The 23865-nt window shown below is 36.9% G+C and overlaps 3 protein-coding genes across 4 annotated transcripts; 2 read left to right on the top strand and 1 right to left on the bottom strand.

The window, feature by feature from the left end:
- The first annotated feature begins 401 nt into the window (after positions 1–401).
- LOC137394553 (heat shock 70 kDa protein cognate 4) lies at positions 402–5175 on the top strand. The gene is made up of 10 exons (XM_068081279.1): positions 402–519; positions 773–990; positions 1159–1307; positions 1456–1665; positions 1755–1953; positions 2055–2614; positions 2754–2951; positions 3041–3247; positions 3345–3474; positions 4858–5175. The coding sequence occupies exons 2-10, from the start codon at positions 783–785 to the stop codon at positions 4935–4937; spliced, it is 1941 nt and encodes a 646-aa protein (XP_067937380.1). The 5' UTR covers positions 402–519; positions 773–782; the 3' UTR covers positions 4938–5175.
- A 479-nt stretch (positions 5176–5654) lies between these two features.
- LOC137392880 (uncharacterized) lies at positions 5655–16098 on the top strand. Its single transcript, XM_068079225.1, has 7 exons — positions 5655–5802; positions 5909–6018; positions 8389–8536; positions 10950–11101; positions 12191–12239; positions 13883–14042; positions 15962–16098. The coding sequence occupies exons 1-7, from the start codon at positions 5667–5669 to the stop codon at positions 16077–16079; spliced, it is 873 nt and encodes a 290-aa protein (XP_067935326.1). The 5' UTR covers positions 5655–5666; the 3' UTR covers positions 16080–16098.
- A 190-nt stretch (positions 16099–16288) lies between these two features.
- Positions 16289–23863, bottom strand: LOC137392881 (neuronal calcium sensor 2-like). 2 transcript variants are annotated; one of them, XM_068079226.1, is made up of 4 exons: positions 23845–23863; positions 18669–18796; positions 17740–18012; positions 16289–16894 (listed from the first exon to the last, which is right to left on the bottom strand). In XM_068079226.1, exons 1-4 carry the CDS (start codon positions 23846–23848, stop codon positions 16721–16723), a joined length of 579 nt encoding a protein of 192 aa, XP_067935327.1. In that variant the 5' UTR covers positions 23849–23863; the 3' UTR covers positions 16289–16720. The 2 variants fall into 2 exon arrangements, with proteins under 2 accessions (XP_067935327.1, XP_067935328.1); XM_068079227.1 differs by lacking the exon at positions 23845–23863 and adding an exon at positions 20824–20842 and having other exon boundaries at positions 16290–16894.
- Between the last annotated feature and the right edge of the window lie 2 nt (positions 23864–23865).

A 23865-nucleotide genomic window follows, 5' to 3' on the forward strand; every position in this document is an offset into this window, starting at 1 on the left:
TGCACATCATTCTGAGAGTCAATGTACATTAGCAAATATTAGGGAAAATTTATAAACTCATTTGTCTGATGACTAATGATGTTATTTACATAATTTTTGATTCACATGTATTAATATACATAGTTTCAGTTAGATGCTATTCCGTGATGAGTCCTAATTGCGATCCTGAAATGCTAAAACTGCTTTGCGAATGACATAGCCAGTCATGCTTACGCGGCTCCGAACGGATATGTCAATACTGTGTTACGACCCGACAAAACGAATTTTCTCGAAGTCCCGGGTGAAACAAGCTCAACAAGCTCAAGTGTACCCAAGCTTTAAGGCGCGCTTGGGTACGCGCGTACGCGTAATTACAAGTTCATGATAGCGAGATTTTGAAAAGCTACAGCAAGAACGTTCTGGAATAGGATATGACATCATAAACATATAAAACCATCACGCGGTCTTTCTTTCACCCATTATCTTGGCAGAAGGTGGACGCATTTGTTTAGGTCTCTTGTCTATACTCGTATCAATAAAGTGAGTGCATTCTGGCGTTTTATTTACAATGGGTGTATATGTTGTGTTCATTTTGGTAGTTCTGCTGATTACTATCGAAGGTTAAGTTTATTGGTCAATGATCAAACGATTACTTGGTCATCTACCCTTTTGAAGTGAATTTTCAAACAAGCGATCTCGAAACCTTCATCTAGTTTACACCGGTGATTTGATTGTAGTTGGTAGTTGCAGATTAGGCAGCCTTGGCTTATTTTGTTCCAATTTTCGTTAACAGATCATCAACCATGGCCAAATCTGGACCTGCCGTCGGAATTGATTTAGGAACTACATATTCTTGTGTTGGAGTTTTTCAACATGGTAAAGTGGAGATCATTGCCAATGATCAGGGAAATCGAACAACTCCTAGCTATGTTGCTTTCACCGATTCCGAACGTCTCATCGGGGATGCTGCGAAGAACCAGGTTGCCATGAACCCCAATAACAGTGTGTTTGGTGAGTTGACAATGTTTGGACACCTTTTATTAAATTCTTTACTTGTAGACGTCTGCATCAATAGTAACAGCGAGTGAGTAGTTGTCGAAACCGGTGATTACTTTTTAATATTCAGTGTAATAGATAACCAGTATTTATTGGTTCTTTCCTCAATGCCATTTATTGTAGATGCTAAAAGAATGATTGGTCGTAAGTTCAATGACCCAGCTGTACAAGATGACATGAAGCAGTGGTCATTCGAAGTGGTTGATGACAATACAAAACCAAAAATTAGAGTAGAGTATAAAGGTGAAACCAAGACATTTTACCCAGAAGAGGTGAGTTTACTCTTGACTAAAGTCTAGCAAATCAAAAATGCAGTTAATACGTTTGCGATTTTGATATTAACCTAAGTTTTTTGCTGCATAGTCAGTGTGAATGATGTAAAAAACTTGATGTTTAGCAAGTGTTATCAATGTCTTTCAGATCTCTTCAATGGTCCTAACCAAGATGAGGGAAACTGCAGAGGCCTACCTGGGCAAAACTGTCACAAATGCAGTTGTTACTGTCCCGGCTTACTTCAACGATTCACAGCGTCAGGCTACGAAGGATGCTGGCACGATTTCGGGGATGAATGTGCTTCGAATTATTAATGAGCCAACCGCTGCTGCCATTGCCTATGGCCTCGACAAAAAAGTACGTCTGGCTTTTTATTTAGATATCATCATGTCTTTTGTGTTTATATCTATTGTTATATATATTTGGTGTTGTTATCATTTATATAGGTTGGTGGCGAAAGAAACGTACTTATCTTTGATTTGGGTGGCGGAACCTTCGATGTATCCATTCTTCAAATTGATGATGGAATATTTGAAGTGAAAGCGACCTCTGGTGATACCCATTTAGGCGGAGAAGATTTCGACAATCGAATGGTGAATCATTTCATTCAGGAATTCAAAAGAAAGAACAAAAAAGATATTTCAGGTTGGTGTGTATTGAAAGTGTCAACGTGTGCTGATTGTAGTGAATATTAAATGTTAGCCATAGTTTGCCAAGATTGATCACGGATTGTGCAATTGTTTTAGGCAACAAGCGAGCAGTGCGTAGACTTCGAACTGCTTGTGAGAGGGCCAAGAGAACCTTGTCCAGCAGTGCTCAGGCAAGCATTGAAATTGACTCTCTCTTCGAGGGAGTGGATTTCTACACAAGCATTACTAGGGCGAGATTTGAAGAGCTCAACAGCGACCTGTTCAGAGGCACCCTCGAGCCAGTGGAGAAGTCCTTGAGAGATGCCAAGTTGGACAAATCCGCCATTAATGACATAGTGTTGGTTGGAGGCTCAACTCGCATTCCGAGAATACAGAAGCTTCTGCAAGATTTTTTCAATGGCAAAGAGTTGAATAAGAGCATCAACCCTGATGAGGCTGTGGCATATGGAGCGGCAGTACAGGCAGCTATATTGACTGGTGATCAAAGCGAGGAGATTCAGGACCTTCTTCTGCTAGACGTTGCTCCGCTCTCGCTTGGAATTGAAACCGCTGGTGGTGTGATGACTGCTCTCATTAAAAGAAACACCACGATTCCCACAAAGCAAACTCAGACATTCACCACTTATGCTGATAATCAACCTGGTGTGCTCATTCAGGTATGCTTTTATTGTAGCTTTCCGTTTCCTGTATCATTAGCTGCATTGCCAATTAGTGTCTGTGTGTGTTTTCTTGTCTATTTCATCATTACATGGTGTTTTTCAGCAATATTCAGGTTTTTTTTGTATGTATAATTAGGTGTATGAAGGCGAAAGGGCGATGACGAAAGACAATCACTTGTTGGGAAAGTTTGAGCTGTCTGGAATCCCACCTGCACCCCGGGGTGTCCCCCAGATTGATGTCACTTTTGACATTGATGCTAATGGTATTCTCAATGTTAATGCAGTAGACAAAAGTACTGGAAAGGAAAACAAGATCACAATTACCAATGACAAGGTATTGGACTTGATTATCATTTTGTTAAAACTAAAATTTGTCCATGGCTTAGGAGCAAGCGTTTGAAGCTGGTTACAACTTTTGCATAGGGTCGTCTCAGCAAAGAGGAAATTGAAAGGATGGTCAATGATGCGGAGAAGTTTAAGGCAGAGGATGATACTCAAAAAGAACGAATTGCAGCAAAGAATGCTTTAGAATCGTACGCTTACAACATGAAATCTACTGTGGAAGATGACAAGCTCAAGGACAAGATCGGCGCTGATGATCTTAAGACCATCACTGATAAGTGCAACGACGTAAGTTGCAAAATTGTGTAAAGTCATTCTAAAACTAACGAGTCTTTGATATTTATGAATATTGTTTAATGTGTGTGGATTTAATGTGTGTTATTAGGTGATTGGCTGGCTTGATGCCAACTCTCTTGCTGAAAAGGAAGAGTTTGAGCACAAGAAAAAAGAGTTGGAAGGAGTTTGCAATCCGATCATAACCAAGTTGTACCAACAAACTGGAGGCATGCCTGGAGGTTAGTAATTTGTTATCTTCACATATTTTAGTTGCTTTGCAACGTGTAAAGTCAAACTCGGGATTCATGGAGTAAAAGTGGTCGAGTTATCAGAGCACTTTCACAAGTGCATGCATTTATCAGTAGATACAGACGGTTCCCAACTTATGAGCGAGTTACGTTCCGAACGATTGTTTGTAAGGTGAATTTGTTAGTAAGTTGCTTCAGTGCTATATTTTGTATTATAATTTGTTTAAGGCCTATATAAGTATATTGAAGGTTTATATAGGTATGTTCAAGGCTTGTATAAGTAACCTGTTTTGGTTTGTACTGAAAAAAATTTAATACAGTGGAGATAATACTTTGGTGGACGCCCGGCCAAAACACTGCATTTCTTATTTATTGCGTCTTGTCCTTTTCATTATATTGTTGTTTTAGTCGTTAGGCTTTCACTTATCGTTGTTGTCTTATTTTTTTTGTATGTGTTGTCTGTCTATTATATCGTTGTTTCACTCGTTATGTTATTGTTATATCTGATACACCGTCATAACACTCATTTATTGGCACTTATATTGTTGGTCATGTCAACGCGCTAGCGGTGTTGTTACAGTTAGCGAACGGTTGTTATTATTGTATATAAAGGAGTGCTTGATATTATTGTATATAAAGTGGTGCGCTCATTTAGTTGAGCTGAGCAGATAGCAGTATGCTCCTCGGCTAGTGAAATTTTCTTCGCTAATTAAAAACTGAATGAAACTACACGCACTCGCTTCTCTTCATTTATTAGTCTAGATCGTGCCAAGTAAAGGCCGGCAAATCCTTTTACAATACGTACAGAAAAAAAAAAAGTTTGCGCACTGGAGATACGTTCACGCACCTATGCACTGCAACGAAGTGGGCAGAGAAAGGTGGATGCTGGGTGGTCCTTCTGAGTAGTGCCTACGCGCAGACCTGTTCGTATGTACCGTTGTTCGTAACTCGAATGTTTGTAAATAGGGAACCGTCTGTGCATGTACATATGCTAACTATATAAAAATCAAAAGCATAGATCGTTTGTTGCAAGTTAAAGAGCCTCTCATGTGAAGTTTTAAAAAATTTTCATCAGATAGACAAGATATTTTTCTACCACTCAAGATGTGTTTGTTGTTTCAGGTGATGTGACTGCCAGGACATTCTCAAGTTAAAATTGACAAAACTTGATCGGGGTTAAAATGCTCAGAAAACAGACATTTTTTCCCTAAGCATTTTAACCAAGATCAATTTTGCTGAATTCACCTTGAGTTAATCCGAAGGTTACCTCGCTTTTGAAGGCTTTGTAGTAGTGGTACTTACCACTACTCATTCGATGCTCGGTGAAATTAATTGTGCTTTGAGATAAATCCGTATTACACCCCTTATCCGTAGGTATGCCTGGAGGACCCGGTGCTGGTAATAATGCCTCTGCTCCTGGTGGTGCTGGACCTACTATTGAAGAGGTTGACTAAATCCTATTCCTAAAAGAAGCCTAAAAAGATTTCAAGCATGGCATCTCGATATTATCAACATTAGTTATAATCAATTCAAAAACTTGTCCAATGCTGTTATATGTAGTTGTATTGTTACAGTGCAGGTTTTAAACCTTGCAGTTGTTAATGGTGTTTCAACTTGTCTGAGTTTAGAATGGTTTTTGATGTTTATTATATCTGTGTTAAAAAGCATGAATAAAAAGAGAAAAATATTGCATTCTATGTGTTGTTCACATTATTTTATAAAGTTGCACTACAGAGTAACCAATGTTAGTAAATAAAACCCTGCCTTACACTAAAAAATTATGTTGGCTGATACAGCTCTAAAAGGTTTGGAGTATACAATGTGGATCTCCAGCAGTCAACTAACAATCTCTATCAAAAATGTTGATGCTTCGATGGTTATCAAAGTTGCATCAAACCCTTCTTCACCTAACAAGCTAATAGCTGCTCATTAGCCATATGCGATCAGCCGGCTCAAATTTCTTGATCAACTATTTATGCCGAAAAAAATTATCCAGTTGTGTCCATACATTTTCCCAGGCGAGAAAAGTCCAGGAGCTTGAGTGAATTCAGTATCTGTGAAGCCATGCTTGTATCGGTTCGTGACATCATATCTTTTGCAGTTGTGCAGCCAATGCTGGGCTGGCACTGGCACAGGATACATAAGAAGCAAACAGATGATACGTGTATAGCCCAGCTCATGCGATGACGCATTTCTCACCCAAAACCTCGCACTACAGGCGAGAATGGGTGAAAGATTTACCTATGAAATATCGTGCCGAGTGGCAACGTCTAGGTTTGGTAAAACCACCAGTTAAAAATGATGGTACAGTAGTTCGTTGTAAGTTGTCTTTTCATACCAATGTGATAATCCATTTCTCTGTTGATTTTATGCTTCAAGTACTGCCTTGAAATCCACATCATGCCACTAATGTGCTGTTTTACAGCTGTACCTTTCTATGCTGCCCAGCAGTTGCACAAATTAGATAAGATTCCTCGTCAACTGAGGGGCGCAACAAAGCCTATTGTTGTGACAACTTCGAAAATTGGTGAACCCGTAAGTTGCTAGAAAGTTGTGCAAAGCTTATGGATGATTGTCTCAGATGGTTTGTCAACATTTCTTAGACTAGTTTCCTGTCATGTGCCATATTATTTGAGGCGAAAGTTTCAGCAGGTTTCAAACTAAGTTTGTCTTACATGTGTGTTACCTAATAGCAATGCTCTTCTATTCTATTTGTTCCAGTGAAAATTTACTTTGTTCACTGTGTTGTAGTGTGACTGTTTTGTTTTTACATGTTTGTTATTTTTGCTTTATAGGTCATATGATTACAAATCATTATAGAATTGTAAGAAATGTCGAAGCATATACCTACTTATCTTAGGTTTTGATTTTAGTTGATAACTATCAGACCATGCTTACTAACTCTGCTCTCGCATAATTTATTCTTATCAATATATGTTTTTTTTATAGTTTTATACTCCTCAACTAGATTTTGACTTGAGAACGACCCGTCCATTACCATTAACATATAACAACCTGTTGGATCCACATTTAAAGCATTATTTTAACAATCCATCGAAAAGGCGTGTGCTAGAGAAGAGAGGCTTTGTTACTAAAGAAGGTGATGTCATTTGCCACACGATGAAAGAACTTAATCAGTATCGAGAAATGCTTTACTGGACTCACCAGGAGATGCTCAAAATGCTTCGACTAGATATTAATACATACCTTCCCAAGATATTGGCTAAGCGGCGTGCCATAGCGGTGAGCAATATCTTAAACTTCTGACATGGTCGGACAAATCATTATTTTCTATTCATCGATTTGCTATGACGGCAACAGTATCGAGATCGTTTGTTATAAAATCTGGTCTAAAGTACTCTATCCCCACTTCATATCTCCGCCACACATCAAAATCAGTCAACAAGTCAGACAAACATCTTGCCTGTCCTATATCTAAAACATTCTTACATCCAAAAAATTTAATTTCAATTATTATTAATTTCTTATGTTATTCTTTTTTCACATGGTTTGCTCTTATCAGCATTGGCCAGTAAAACAAAGTTAAGACCATTTCAAACTCAACACCCGCAGACCTCGACCAGTTTTGTTGCCTGATCACATTATTACTGCGGCTTGGTAGTGTCAGCAGACATTGAAAGCCTTTTATAATGAGGCTAACAAGTAGCTAACTGAGGTCTTTCTTTAATGAATTGTCAAGCATACAATTTCATGCATATAAAATCGCATCTCTGCAGAACAATCTTAGTGAGAATCTATCGCGATTGATTGAATCCTTCAATTTACCAATATCAGAGCCTGTGAACAGTTAAATGACACAATTTTTAATGTGAATAATTCCGGATAAACAATTTATTAATAATAATAACAGAATATTAGTAGAACCATAGCTGCTGATTGCATGAATAACCTGAAGACAATGCTATTTGTGTCGGCAAGTTATATCTTCCATTCAAGTGATTGGCTGATAACTGAACAACTCTTTTTCGACTAACAATTGTGGAGCCTCTCTTTTATCTATTGCTTATCCTTATCTCGTACCAGCTGTGTGACTGGTTTGATACAGAGCTGTATAGCTTCACAGAGTCCCGCGACCAACAGAAGCGTATATGGGAGCTCGCTCATTTCCAAACAACAGGCCGAGCCCACTATTTTTATATAAGTTATAATGGAGAGGCCGCAACATTAACCAACAAAAATTATTCCTATTGGCAGTCGCTCTGACATTGATCGTTGATCCATTTGAAAGAAGACCAAATTTCCTACAAAAAGCTGCTAATAATTTTTTTGTAAAAACATAAAGTAAATACAAAAAAGAGAGGTATTGAAAGCGAGGTAAGAATATTCTATTAAAGATCAGTATGTCGATCGGGTTTGTTTGGAAACGAGCGTTTTTGTTTCCGGTTTTTTGTCGCGGGACGCTGAAGCTATATGGCTCTGGCTCGATCCATTTCCATTTGATTTACAGTAATACGCTATTCTCATACCTACATGTAGTACTGTTGAATATGTAGAAATAACTACAGCTATTGCTTGGCTACGGCATTAGGAAGGTGATCATTCATTCCTTTGTCTCGACAGGAAGTCGTCTGAGCAGCTCCTATCTCCATCATTATCAGTAGCCAGTGTTATCATTACCTCATGACCGCTCGACTGGGTCTTAAAGCAGTAATAACTTCTTTATTTGTGACATGAAAATTACCGGCTTCACGATGGTTCTGATATGGTCAATATGAGAGATTAAATAGCTTTATGCTACGATATATCAGTGGTTGATCCAGTTACATTTGATTTACACTAATATGCTATTCTCACACCTAATACTGCGTTATATGTGGGACTAAGTGCAGCTATTACTAAACTATGGCATTAGTATAGTTATCATTAACTCCTTTGTCTTGGCAGGAAGTTACGTCCGAGCAGCGCCGCTATAACCTGTTACGAGGAGCGCAGAGGAAATGTAAAAACAGATCAAAGAAGGCAAACATGTCCATCAAGAAGGGTTCTGGATCTTCATTAAAAATATCAAGCAAGGGTAGTCAGGTTAGACAAGGTGAATTGTCGGATGTGAAACTGTACTCAGACAGTGATGTCATCATTGATACAAACAATTATTTATAATCATTTTCTGGGTGAAATAGCCCTCTGCCTGCATTACATTTTTAATTGGAAAAAGCATACATAAGTACCTATACCTATTAATCTCAGGGGTTGTGTGTCATCCTGTTATTCTGTAATTCGGTATGTCCAGCTATAGCTATATAAAATCTTAAAATGAAGAATCCGTATCGCAGGAGATTTGATCTCTGAACCTCCCATTCATCAGGCAATAAACTAACCAATTGAGTTACGCAGAATGCATTGGATTTATTGGGCGATATGAGTGATTATTTAGATTAAAATACGCATAGCGACTCTGCTTTATGCTACGGCGCAACGTCACTGAGGCTTGCTCTCACGGCTCTTTTTAGTAAGTTTACTAGCTTGCTCAAATTAGCTACATTACTTGACAATGTTTATAAGCTGCTTTTTAATACTTGTGCAATGCCGGGAATTCCGCAGGTATTAATCTATTAATTAATACCTGCGGAAGGCCAGGCGTTCCGCTAGTACATGCATATAACTCGCAATGTTTGTCTGTCCGGCTATGGGGATGAAGTTTCATCAATGAAAAATAATCTTCGCACTACATTTAAACTCGCGACATTCAAATCACTAGTCTGCTAATGAGCGCATGTAACCACAATGCTAAACTGTTCTTATCATATACTGTACATCCTTTTCGCGATTGCACCTGCTAAATTATCAATTAATAGTGTGCCCTCGGTTTACGATAATATGTTATAAGATTTTTTCACCCTACTGTATGAAACATGGCGTTTTTTGTTCTCGTCATGCGAGGACGAATGTTTTTTTACTTTTTTTTTGCCTTACAATATCATCAAAAACTTCTTTTGAAATTACAATTTGGCAGTCGGTGTACTGATTATAACGAAATAACGAAAATGTCAATATGCTATTCGTCGAAATTCCTTTCACAACGCCTGAAATAGTTATGATGCTCTCTCTCTATCTTCAGTTCAGCGTTATTCATTACAAGTTATTGAAAAAGCGAAGGTGAAAACAAATAAGTGATAAAATTTTAGCTTGTGACAAAATTAAAGTTTAGTTTAGTAAAATACATTCTAAAACTAGCTTCAAGTATGTCTTTAGTAAGCTAAATTCAATTAAGTTAAATTCAACGTTTACATGTATGTTATACACTTGTCTCGAAGGTATGAGCTCCCCAACGTTTTATTTTCTTGCAGATCATAGACACTAAATACACTAAAGTTACTGTAGCTAACTATAGTTACTAAGGTTAACATATTATTTTGTTACTAATTTTTAATATGTAAAGTATGTATACAAAATTTTGATGATTCTTACCATGTGGTAAGAATTAGTAGTAGTCCATAGTAATTGCTATCGCTGAAATGGCTCACATTTGAAAGGCGGTCGTTGATGCTCAGCGAAGTATCAGGAAAGTTTGACAGCTGCAGATTTTTCCAACGTGTCCGCGATGCTTCGTCGATGCCATCTGTTCATGGTTCACATAATCGACGATGAACGCCGAAAGGAAAATGCTGACTAACGGTGATATAGTGTCACCAGCCTTTAGCTAATACTTGTTAATTATTTCACATTTACAATTAAACACCTTTACAGTTGTTTTATTTTTTCTTTTAATTTATTAGACCTACACAAAACACTTTTCTTATGATATGAAGTTTGAAAGTTAGAATGGTAACTGTCGTTATATGTTAAATAAAAATAAACGTACTGTGCAAAGACTTTTTTTATTACCCGGCAACGCTGGCATTCACCTAGTACTATATATATACTGAAGATATGCTTTACTTATACACTGTCTATATACTGTATATATATATACTGTATCTATATACAGCATATATGTATATATATACGGTAGATATATCAGGTATGTATATATATACGGTAAATATACCAGGTATGTATATATATATATGTATAAATATACGGTAGATATACTGCATATACTTTCTTATTATCTGTTTTAGTTTTTAATTTCTTTTTTGCATCTTCAACTTTTCTCATATAACCACAATTCTGAATGTTAGAAGCCTTTTCTGAAAATGCTTTGCTATTTGCATAGATAGATATGATCCATAAGATAACCTGGTCCTTTAAATCCATTTGTTTAATACAATGTATGTTTGTTGCTACTTGGGGTATTGATTACATCACTTGTTTGTTGGCCAATCACAATTTCTCATTATCTATTGTATAGAAGCTTCTTATAATCATGCAGGTAAACTAGTCACCCGAGCTACTAGTTTGCCTGTCTACTACTTATGAATAGGCATTAAGAATTTGATATTTTATTCAGCACTTGTCATGCATAGCCACTCAAACATTATGTAGTTTGAGAATATCTCCTGCAGGCAGCGGAGACTCCTCTAAAATATCTCGAAGACCGTCAGTTATTCCAGAAATTGACTCAGAGTTTGATGACAGGAAATATACTCCTGAAGAAGAGGAGGCTGCCACAAAAATAAAAGCTACCTTTAAGGGTTACATAACCCGAAAGAAATTGGTTGGTAATTGCTTGTAATTGGCTAGTGTCTAGTTAGTTGGTGATAACTAGTTGGTGATCATCATAACTTGAGAGAACTTGTTGATAACTGGCAAAAGAAGGGTACTTTTAGATTCCATAGACACAGGGACGATATACGTATAGTTCAGCTGCAGACAATTGAGATTACAATTGTAGGCGAATTACAACAACTTCTGTCTTCTAGTTGCATGATAGAAGGCTGCTTGAAACGTAAACATTTTGGACGATCTTGTTCATCACCAATTTAGACTAATGAACTTGATTATTGGAGGACCCTTTCAGCCGGGTCTAAACTATCAGTTCATTTTACACGTACGTACCGTAAAGCCTCTAATTGAATGCCATGGAGCTCTATTTTTCAACCATTTCTCTATAGTGGCGGTCAATTGAAGGCGGCGTTCAAATAGAGGTTTTAAGGTATATTGTCTGATGTCTGATAGGGATAAGCTAACTCGCACATGTTCTATTGATTACAACGGTGCAAGAGCATAGAGTCATACATATATAACTTGTATAGTAACCATGAGCATGCCGCCGTGAAAAATCAATGAAAGATATGCCAATAGTTTATTTGCCAGCTTACAAAACAGACACATTTGCTAGATGTTAAAAATGTTGTTTTTGGATCTGACGTCAAATTTCGCTATAGGCAATCAATAATATATAATTGCTGTATCGATCATTAAGATGTTGATAAAGGATTGCTCCTGTCTTACGGACATATGTAAGCCCCGACAATCAGCCGCTCCCTACTCTCAGTCAATGGATGTGAACTTTTTTGCGTAGTGAACCTGAAAATTTGCAGAATGGTTAAAAAATACATGTTGAGTTTGGGCTTTTGGCGTTGCAACCATTCTAAAACCTTCAAATGAATTTTAAAATCAATCAAATTTTACCCTATTTTGCTGTGGAACATCTCAAAAGAAAAGGTCTTTGAAATCGATCTTTATCAGGATACATAGCTATGATTTTGATAGTTGCTTGTTTTGTATAAATTAATTAGGAACAAGTGCAGTATTTGGTACTAAAGTAAGTCTTTGTTTATTCATAAAGCCTGTTGCTTTGTAGGCCCAGGCTTACAAAAGGAATCTCAAAAAAGAGATGAAAAAGAAATATGGTATGTTAGTACTCGGCCTATCTCCCTTAAACATCGTCATGTGGTGGCTGATAGTTAATTAAAATATGTAGAGTATTTTTAGTATGGTAACTGTCCAATATTAGGCATATTTATTTGTTTTTCATGTGAAAAAATTTAAGACCCCACAATAATTTTCATGCGCTTCAACTATTGAGCTCAATAAGCCTATTAAAGTCGACTTAATAAAAGAAAGTTATCTACCATTTTTATGTTTCAAATCTACAATTTTCTACGCTGTTAGTGTATTGTTTGCTGTTTGTTATTGTATTGTTTGCGGAGTCAGTTTTTCCTCTCAATTGCATAAAACTCTCAAGTGACAGGATCTGCTCTGCGTTAATGAAACATTATTTAGTCAAAGTTAATAGGCGGGTAGTTCTTTCTTTCAAGCCATTGGGTTAAATTCTTTGAAGTTTTTTCAAATGTTTGACATTTTACTACCCTAACTGTGCAGATTTAGTCATTTTTGACAGTTTAAACACTAGTTTTTCAAAATAGCATCTGGTGAAAAATATTTACATTAAAATATTTTTAAATGGCTTGTTAAATCTGCTCAGCGATGTAACAGTCAGAGTATTATTTTTAAAGACTAACGGATAGGAAAAACAGGTAGAGGAGATTCTGAGTATTAAAATGAAACATTTGTTACTAGTGAAAATATCTTTAGATAAATAATCGTTTGTGTGAAACTCTATTGCCATCATCAAGAAAGCGACTTGTAAAAATGAATAGACTGGAATCGATCAAGCATTCAATATAATCATCAATAATAATAATATAATCGTCAATTTAGTCAAGCGCAGAGATTCTATTTTTACTATGTTCGTTTTATGACTAGTTGGTAATGCGTTGGCTACTCAAAACATGCAATTCATCAGTATTTGCAGCCGAGCCTTGACAAGAAACCTTAATGTCGTACTTCGACATACGTAGTGTCGTACCTCTACTGATCAATAAAAACTGGGTGAATGGCCCTTCCCTCAAGGCTTGTTTACCATGTGAGCATTTCAGTGTATGACAAGTCGTATTTGTGACAACTGTAAAAATTGGAATTTTTCATCTTACAAAATCTGTGCCTGGCATCGCATCTGAAACTACATATATGGTTATCTAAAATCTGACTATGCCAGTGTGTAATTTATGAGTTATGTATAATTTGCAAGGGCGTAATACATGGATTAAGATGGATTAAGATGTGATTAACATGGATTAAGATGTGAACTGTAAATAATAGTGAAAAATAAAATATTGACAGCTGACTCGACAAATGAGTGTAAATGCAGTTAGAATTTGCGAGTAAGAAAAGTATTAGTATATAAATTTTCATTAGCTGTGATAACTTGAGGGCAGCCTACTAGGACCCTGGTGCCGCTGTCAAAAGGAAGCGTTTTTGGAACTGCATGTCTTAACTGTACATTCTCCTTAATTTTGTGAATCTACAGTATCTGTTTTATTACTGCGTATTTACAGGATCTGTGTTATTGCTATTAACTGTGCCCAGACATGCTACCTTGGTAGATGTTGGTTCAGAAAGTATGTTCCCCGGTTCTAACATATCATCAAATATTGCTATGAGACTATCCAAAAATATATGTTTAGCCAAAGCATGAATGCTGTTACCCAAGGTTCTCAGAAAGTGAAGATATGGGAAAAGTCTAAGCACGACGTTATGTCCTCATGCCACATGCACAGCTGCACGGAAAATCTTGCTCGCCAGTTTGTAATCACTGATCTGCCTTCCATGATGAAGTTCCTCAAAGATCCTGTTGCTCAACAGGCATACAGGTGTGTTCTCACAGATATTCAATAATATGCTGTATAATATGATGAAAATATGTACAATAAACCCCTTCTTCACTGTAATAAATAACTAGCGGAATATCTGGCGTTGCACAGGTATTAAAAATCAGCTTATAAACAATGATAGCATTGCCACACTTATAAACTCAGCTTATAAACAATATCACTTGCCATTAGCTTGGCATATTGCCAATGGCTAATTTAAGTAAGCTCTTACTAAAGCATAGAATGGCGTTGCGCAGTAACGGAGAGCAATAGCGTGTTTTCACCCAGGTAGCTACATATCGCCCAATGAATCAATCAATCTCCCGTAGCTAAAATTGTATGATATTTGCCAGGCAAATTGGGGGTTCCGAGATTAAATCTTCTGCGATACGGCTTCTTCATTCTAATATTTCAATAGCTATAGCTAGACAAAGTGAACTACAGATGGAATTTGAGATTCATATATATTTATATAGATGTAAATGCAAAAATAAAACTACACATTTAACCTTTGGCTTACAATAACTCTATGTATCAATTTTTTACATGAGATAAAAGTTGAATGAATATTTGTCGCACCATATTACATAATTTCAAATTTAAGTTTCAATTTGTTTCTAAACAAATCTGTAATGCCTTTACGAATGTTTGTCTGTGTTAAGTCTGAGTGTTTTAACCAATCGGCATTAAAGATTGGTGGGTGTAATAAGTATGATTCGGACTATTAATTTATTGTATAGCAATTTAGCCGCATAGCCTGGTGGTTTAGCACGCCTGTCTGCAGACCGGAAGGTATTGAGTGAAATATTGTGTGATGGACACGCGTTGTACGATTGTGCGTTGGACAAAGGACCAACAGAAGAACAACAAACACCGAGATTCATATACATAGGTTGAATGAAATGTGACGAAGTTAGGACATAATTTTGGTGAATATCCAATGAAAGCCAAATGTAAAGCCATATCTCGACATACTAAAAGATTGACATACCAACAGATTCAAGCAAGTTTTTGCCTTGAGACAAATTTGAGATACGAGCTGGTTCTTGATGCAACCAAATATGTGAGAGTTCACTATTGAGAACAGCATCGGTCGGTCTTTCTCAGCAGACTAATTTAAAAGTTACTTGAAAGGTCGATAAAAACTAATCTGATGGTGAAATCGAGGCAAAAAGTGTCAAATTGGAAGACGATAATAAAAGATGAAAACGAAGACAAAATTAGAATTCGGTTTAGTGTAAGATTAAAACTCATCTTCAAGTGCGTGTTTAGTAGCTAAATTCATTTAAGTTAATTTAAATTTCATGTTATGTATAATCACTAGTGTAGCGTATTGTGTTGCTGTTAAATTTCTCTCATATCACTGTTAGCCACTATGTCTATCTCAAAGGTAAAAACTCCTTACAGTACTGTACATAGTAACGTTACATTTTATTGCAGATCATAACCGCTAGATAAGTATTTGTTACTCAGTCAGCGAAGGTAGTAAATTACAATAATTAAAACATGTTTTCCATCATAGTTTTCAGTTTTGATGTGTTTTCTCCAGAAGATGGGAACAAATTAATTTGTATTTAGTTATTTTATATAGAAAATATTGCTTTGAGATACGAGAAAACTGACATCGGGATCAGTACCGGAATGCATTAAGCTTGTACATGTACGTCAATATATGACTGTACATGTACATGGGAAAAAAGCTTGAAACGTACAATTGCTTAAGCAATTTTATTATTTATTCTATGTTAAATGTTATTAACGAGCAAATTTTATAGCTAAAAACAACTATATGGTATGTAGGATAACTAGTTGGGCGAACTGTCTAACATACACAATAAGTAACCCTGTATAATAGATAGTTGAATGTGTGACACCCAACTATATGGCTCAATTTAGGAATGCTTAAGTTATACTTGTAGAAAGAACTACTTGCTGAGGTTAATGCACACGCCATGCATGGACATATCGGGTACCATGGTCAAACCCTTGCTCAAGGATGAGATCAAACAACACAGCAGCAAGTTCCGGTGGGTCTAGATGCAGAATCGCTCACGAATGAAGGAACGAGCAAGCTAACTGAGCGGAGCGTTTTGATTAGTTGTAATAAAGTCCTTATGTAATGAGTATTTATATTTTGTCAAATGTTTTGTTATTAGCGTATCACAGTTAAGTGAAGCGGATAAATGTATTAATGCGTAAAGATGACAACTCCTAAATATAATTGCAATTTTTTGTGTATTTGGCCACTGTTCGGAGCCTACCAGTGTTTTCCAATATCATTGCGGTTTGTAACAGATGACTAGTGGTACTAACGGGATCTTGTCGTGAATGAAGAATGGCAGATAAACTAAGGGTTAGCAGGTAAAAATGCATATAATAAGCTGCGTATCATCATACTTAGTTTGATGCGCAAACACTTTGGCTATACTGAACAGGAAATGAATATAAGAAATGATATTTCAGTTTGATCTACGTTATCTGAGAGTTAGCACATGACAATCCTCAGGTCTAATGACTGCAATCATGAGTGTACACAGGCACATTTAAATACATGCAAATAGAAGCTTTCCTGGCAACAATAGAAAAACGTTAAAAGAAATGTCTGCAACCCTTCATTGGCATAAAACTGCTTTAAACAATAATTCAAAAGGGCCAAACACTGACTCACTAAAATGAGACTAAAATGGCCGAATGGCCAGTCGAGAGCACAAATCTTCATCAGATAAACACCCGTCAACAAATTCATCTCTTGTAATCACTCCATCACCGTCTGTATCGAGTTGGTTGAATATCCTGTCCGTGACCTCTTCAGCTGTCTCCTTGCTTCCACCGGACATCATACGAGACAATGCCTGCATTATATAATAAGATGTTAGCAGAAAACAGGTATGTTAACCTACTAAATGAGATTTGCACTGCAACTAAGAAATACCTGAGTTTATAGGGTGAGAGAAGCGTGAGAGTTACCCTAGTAATTAATAAGATGAAGGCAAGTGTAAATTTATAGCCGTCTCCATCTTATTGATTACTATTTACTGATGGTAACTACATGTACAAGGTTATTAGTTACTGACACCTTTCAGTCTGCACGACTGAAAGGTGGTTTAGTGGTGCAGTTGGTAGTACGCTTAGCTGCAAAACCTGGATGCCTGGTTTCAATTCTGGAGCAAGGTAATCTGTCCTAACGCTTTTAGTGGGGATTAACTCGTCTCCGATTATGGTAAAATGGTAGCGTCATGTCACCGGTTAGCAAAGGGCATGAGCTTCTATAGGTCCTGTGATTACAAATTTTTCTAGAATTGTCAAAGATGACTAAGCCCGTCTCTGTCTTATTTGTAATTATGTCAAAAAAGTTTTCCTTTGTAGTTTTATACTCCTCAGCTAAATTTTGATTTGAGTACGAGCCGTCGCTTACCATTAACTTATAACAACCTGTTGGACCCACATTTAAAGCATTATTACAACAATCCATCAAAGAGGGGTGTGCGAGAGGACAACCCGTCCCTTTTAACATATAACAACCTGTTGTTCTTAGTTTACCAAGTCAATGTAGTTGTCCTTTTTTCTCATTTTGTTTATTTCTTCATTCTATAAAATGTTTTCAATAGAAAAATGTTTTGCAAATCCTAATCAGATAAAACACTCTTTGATGAGTCTGGCCCTATCAACAGTTTTCTTTTAACAAGACTTCACTTACCCTGACCATGTTTAGAAGCTCTGTCTTTTCAATTCGCCCGCTGCCATCGATGTCATATATCGCGAAGGCCAGCCATAGCTTATCGTAAACAGTGCCAGATGAGACAATCTTAATAGCGATCATGAACTCCTTAAAGTCTATCGTTCCACTTTTGTCAGCATCATAGGCGTGAAAGACATAGTTGCACAACTCCTCGGCATTATCCGTTGGAAAGAACTGTGAGTATATCTCTATGAACTTCTCTTTTCCAAGCTGACCAGTTGGGTTATCTTTCTGGCAGAGAATATAAAAAGGCGTCAATGAAAAATCTTGTCTGATTTCCCAAATTCTATTTAGAAGAAACAAAGATTAATAACAGTAGCATCTGTATTCATAGTAGTAATATTAGTAGTGATAGTAGTAGTATTAGTAGTAGTAGTAATACCGCTACTGCAGTATAACTACTACTCTTACTGCAAGTAGTAGCGATAGCTAGCAGTAGTATTACTACTAGCAGTAGTAGTAATACTGCTAGTTGTACTACTACTACTAGCAGCCATGGTTGTAGTGTTAGAAGTAGTGGTGTCAGTAGTAGTTGTCCTGTAACAGTTAGAAGGGTGTTAACCAAATAAAATACAGAATTTATAGATGACATTGCAGACTACAATTACTGTAGTCTACAATATCATCTAAAGCTCGACTATGAACACATCAACGCATTTGTACATCAAAAATGTTTCTCTGCTGTTCTGAGCCCGCCATCCAACCTAGCCCTAAAATTATCGAAGAATTCTGGTTGGCAACAGAGGGATCGCCTGCAACCATCCTCTACTGGTTGGACCATCAACTACCTCTAGCAGCAATTTAATCTTTTCAGACATTTTAAATAATCGTCTAGAAATAACTATGCTATAGATTAGCCCTTTGTAAGCCACACTAAGTTGTCTTACCATGAAATCCTGGTACCATTGCTTGATGTGGGCCTCACTAAACGTCGTGCTGAGCAATATGGCCGATAGCTGATCATTTGGTACCTCCAACTTCTGGTTAGCCATCAGAGTGCAGACTTCAGGAGCGACTAGCCACATAATCAACATGAAATAGTTCAAATCTGCTAATGGTCAACACCTAAATCTAGCAAGCTATCAATGTTAAGTACTTTCATTCTATATATTGGCTGAGCCTATGCGCTATACATATTATTGCATGCTTATAGGCAATAAACCCTTGAGTATGGATTAACTAAACTTAAACAATTAAACATCGCATTAGGAAGGATTTTGCATAACGTTGTATTTATTATATTGATGTTCCTTAAGTGTGAATAAAATTTTTCCACAATAGTGCTGAACAAGTTTTGAGTTACACCTTGAAAGAGTATTTAGTACTGACATTTCCTATATATGTTTATATCTATCCAAATAAAACGTACCTGTGTTTACTAAGATCAAAAGTGACTACTACAAAAAATAATTTTGTTTTGCCCAAAAATCAGACAAAAAAATGACATGATGGGCGCGTAATTACTACATTTTCATGTTTTTATGTCGACCTATAATTTGGCCTATTGTTTTTCTATGAGTCATTTTTCCATAAAATAATTTCAGGCGGGCTTCTAGTAATAAGAGATCGCATGTAATAACACTTAATAAGTTCTAGTTGATTGTCTGTCAAAACCAAAGCGGGTCCACAAGCTAGAAAACCAAAGCGGGTCCACAAGCTAGAAAACTTCCAAAGTTTATCTTACATGATTTTAAACCTACTTATTTGCAACAACAATTATTCTTCTTTGCGGATATTTATATTGGAAAACTTTAGAGCTAATCAGAATTTGACAGATTTATTTTTAAATTATAATTTTAACAAATTAAATTTTACTATTCTAAAATGATATGAAGGTACACAACACACGACCTTCAATAGCTGGAGCTTATGTACTTCTAAGACTGAGCTTGTATGTCAATGTTCTTGCATCTCATAGCAATATTTCCTATATAAAATAACTAAATAAAAATTAAACCGTTCCCATTCCATGAAAAGACCAGGAACAGAAAGTAGAAAACATACACCATAAAAACAGGAAATTATGATGGAAAAACGTGTTTTTAATTGTGGTAATTCACTAGCCACACCGACAAAGTAACAGATGCCTATTTAGTGATTAACGTAACATAACTATGCTCAGTATAGCATGACATCACTCTATTGAAATTTTGTACACTGCAGAAGAAAAGTTGTAAAACAAAGCAGACAAGCTCAGTCTCCCCCAGTGAGCTAAAATACAGCCATGTGCATAAGTATGAAGCTACCTACTATTTCGTATTCCCAAAAGATGTAAAACCAATTGCTAATCGTCCTAAAACATAACAAGAATACACAAAGTTAGTATCAATTTAATGCTCAAATTTTCCTATTTTTGCTGTTCATATTTAGTAGTCTTTAAGAAAATACTCTGGGTGTTACATTGCTAAATAGTGTTAATGTAAATAATTTTTCACCAAATGCTATTTTGAGAATCAAATGATTAAACAGAGTAGAAACAGATTTTGCAATTTACCCTGAAACCAACAGTAAAAATACAGATTCACGTCGCAGCCATAACTTGACCATGAGGTTTTGGTAGCATCACTTTTAAGCATTATGTATTCTGACGAAAATAAGTAGCACGGTTTGATGTATTTAAAGATGGCCGAAACCATCCTATGTGTGTAGCCCTTTTAATGAATCATTTAGGGTGATCAACACGGATGCATTACATGGCTATTAGCAGTAGGTACTCAAGTTTGGTTTGCTCTATGGAGTCCAATCAAACTCACTACGTCCAGCCTCCATCTATCAATCTTCTTCTAGATCTCAATATCCACATCAATGCTTTGATAAACTACATGTATATCAGATCATTACAAAAGTATGTGATAAGAGTTGCTCAATCATTTCAGACAGCCATAAAGAAAATAGAAATTGAAAACTTTTGTGAAACCACAAGATACTTTTCGATAGCAGCCTGTTGCCATGTGTAGGAAGACTGAGGCGGAGATACTGATGCAGTGACTTACCGGTTGCTGTAGGAAATAACAACTGCACCGCACATATTTTTGTACTTACCCTACGCAGTAGTCATTCCTCAATCTTCAAATGCCACTGGATTATCACATCCATCAAACCAAAGCATCACCTACCCCTTCAAATTCCAAGTTGATGGAACCAAGGCTAATACAATGTTTTCAAGCAACCAGCAGCATTCCAGAGCGGACTTGGTATGAAACTCAAATACCAAATATGTTTATGGTATTCACTTCAGAATTACCACCATTGCGCACAATATGTATAGGTTTTTATTAGTATCGGTATTCATCAAGGAAATGATGTCTTTAATCAGACGCGAAAATAAAGAATAATGATGAGACAGTGAGTGGATAATGGAAGGAACTGGAATATACCAGTCGGTCTCGTTATGTCTGATCATATTGATAGGCCTAACATTATCTGCATCCTCCACTGAGATTAAGGTTTTCCTTCTTTGTAGCACTTGCAAATGTGTTGAAATTTAAAAACGGCAATGTTTCAATTAAAAAAAAGTCGATTGTATGAATGCTGCCAAGCACCTGCTATCTGAGATGATGCTAACTTTACAGAACCAACTCATTAATTACAAGAAATTGAAATTGCTTAAAATTAGGACACACATTGCAGAGTCCATTTCAGCGTATAGTAGCTGTGTGAGTCATAGAAAAGTTAATAAAAAACATCCATAAATATGCTGAGACATGATAGTGCCAACGACCTATATAGAGTATACGAAAGGCTGCATATAATCAGAGTTCCGTTGTGAGCAAGGATGGAAGGAGTAAAAGTACACATTACTATTACGACTATCAGCTTATACACTATACAGCGACTATAATAGCGATTATAAGAGCGGCTATAATAGCGACTATAATAGCGACAATAACGTCGATTAAAACGGCAACTATAAGTGACCATAATAGCGACTGTACCAGCGACAATAACAACGATGATAACAGTGACAATGACAATAACAGCATTATTAATGACGATTATAACAGCGATTGCCCAGCGATCTACGAATCATTTTCAACTATCATTCAATACGATATAAAAACAGCTGTGCAATCAAGGAGTGAACTTGATGCATAGGCCATTAATTTGCCTGCAAGACTCTCAGATTCCTAGAGCTTGCGATCAGAGTTGACTAACACAAGCAAGATTGACCTTGCTAGGGAAACACAGAGAGGAAAGTATTTTTCTAGACTCGAGATACTTGGCCACTCAGACATTTAAGGTGGCATACAATTATTCTATAAAATAATTTTTCTGTAATTTAATTAATAATCATTATTAAAGGAAAGGAATGCTGACATGGTAAGCTGTACAAAACAGTAGTGGTGGCTACTGATAGTGGTGGCTACTGATCAGGTGCCTGTGTTCAGTTTACAAAACTAAATTCCAATCTTGCCACACATTAACCATTAGTCCTGCCCTTTTTATCAAATGGACAAAGCATGCATGTATTCACTCTGGTTTATTGGTCTTAACTGACTAAGTGATAGTGATTTCCCCTTTCATTAATGTTGACAGTGATTTAGCTACATGAAGAGCGTCGGAAACCTGCTACTCATGATACGCTTTGCCAAGATGAAGATGGACCACGAAAGAAAATCAAGATTTGTTTTCGTTCTCTCTACTTATCTGCATCGAGACCTACACCATCCTAAACGTATATGTCTTAAACGTATATGCGTCATTTGTGAAAAGTGTCGTACTAGTCACACAAATCAACTATTCGCAAATCTGTTCTTCATGTAGCCAAAACTGAGACTGCTGGTATGTCCATCAATCTGTAAACCCCCTCAAGACATGATTTTCTCAGTTGCTTTAACTATGATAAGTAATTTATGAGCGCTTCTGTGTAAGGTTTTGTAGTCCAGCTTGTACTGATATGGTACTAATGATTGGCATCACATCATCCTGCAAGCAGCTATGACTCCACAGTTGATTTAATCTCCTGTACACCAGTTCAAGCATGGTTGTGTGTAAACAGCTTGCTAGTTTTGCGAGCGGTGCACCTGCCTACATATGCAGTTGGATTGGACAATGCTGCTACCATAAAACAGGAAGAACATATACCCATCCACTTTGATCAAGATGCGATTGCTTTCGAGATGGCTGTCTCAGAAACCGTCTCAGAGAACTAGTTCATATCTATGGCAGACGTGAACAAATTACTACCATAAGTGCTGTGACTCCAAGCTGTTTAGGATGTGACGCCATCCTTGTGGATGCCATGCGCTTATCCAAGCTCTACCTACCAGTGCTATTCCTTCAACATTCGGGCAGCTTGCTGATACCATTCTTGTTATGCTTATTGTTCATGCTAAGAAGTACAAGGCTGCTCGGGTGGATCTTGTGATCGATAACTACCACAAGAAGAGAATCAAGGGGAGTGAGAGAAGCAAAAGGTGATAAAAGTCTACAAAGAAAGCTTCATATTGGTAACAATGTTCTGAAGATACCAACTGACAGAAAAGCCTTTCTAAAGTCTGGAAACAACAAGGAAGGTGTGTTGGCATTCATTGTTTCACACTGGAGCACAACAGTTTGGCATGACCCTGATACTCTACGCTACAACAACAAGATCATGCTACTAGCTTAGTAGTAACCCTTATGCTCAACCCACCACTACAATAGCGCCTACTTTGGCATGTGATTACGAGGAGGCAGACATGCATCTCATACTGCATACATGTCATACTGCTGATGACTACATGCAGTTTCATCGAATCTTTTGACACAGATGTTGCTATCATGACACTTGTCCGCAGTGAGAATATTAATTGTCCAACTCCGTTTTTCTTATTGGACAGGGGAACGAGAAGTGGCTATTAGATGTCAGTGCAATAGCTCCAAAGCTCAGAGATAATCTACCAACGGAGAGTCTCATAGGTTTGCATGCTTTCTCTAGCTGTGATGCAGTTTCATCATTTGCGGGCGAAAGGAAAAAGTCATAAAACTCACCAACACAGATGTCGATTGTCAGCATGCAATGAAATGACTCGGAGAATCATTTAAGTTTCAGGACAACTTTATTCTTTCTATGAGACTTACCCATGTAGACTCTATGGTCAG

The sequence above is a fragment of the Watersipora subatra genome, chromosome 4 (assembly GCF_963576615.1).
Source record: "Watersipora subatra chromosome 4, tzWatSuba1.1, whole genome shotgun sequence".
NCBI lineage: Eukaryota > Metazoa > Bryozoa > Gymnolaemata > Cheilostomatida > Watersiporidae > Watersipora > Watersipora subatra.

Excerpts from the sequence above, each read along its gene's own strand:
- LOC137394553 (XM_068081279.1), top strand. The coding sequence starts at position 783 with ATGGCCAAATCTGGACCTGCCGTCGGAATTGATTTAGGAACTACATAT. Across the intron at positions 1,666-1,754 it reads CCTATGGCCTCGACAAAAAA|GTTGGTGGCGAAAGAAACGT; the intron begins GTACGTCTGGCT and ends TCATTTATATAG. Across the intron at positions 3,248-3,344 it reads TCACTGATAAGTGCAACGAC|GTGATTGGCTGGCTTGATGC; the intron begins GTAAGTTGCAAA and ends GTGTGTTATTAG.
- LOC137392880 (XM_068079225.1), top strand. The coding sequence starts at position 5,667 with ATGACGCATTTCTCACCCAAAACCTCGCACTACAGGCGAGAATGGGTG. Across the intron at positions 5,803-5,908 it reads TGATGGTACAGTAGTTCGTT|CTGTACCTTTCTATGCTGCC; the intron begins GTAAGTTGTCTT and ends GCTGTTTTACAG. Across the intron at positions 14,043-15,961 it reads GTTGCTCAACAGGCATACAG|AAAGAACTACTTGCTGAGGT; the intron begins GTGTGTTCTCAC and ends TTATACTTGTAG.
- LOC137392881 (XM_068079226.1), bottom strand. Across the intron at positions 18,013-18,668 it reads AATGGTACCAGGATTTCATG|AAAGATAACCCAACTGGTCA; the intron begins GTAAGACAACTT and ends ATTCTCTGCCAG. Across the intron at positions 16,895-17,739 it reads AGCTTCTAAACATGGTCAGG|GCATTGTCTCGTATGATGTC; the intron begins GTAAGTGAAGTC and ends TATATAATGCAG.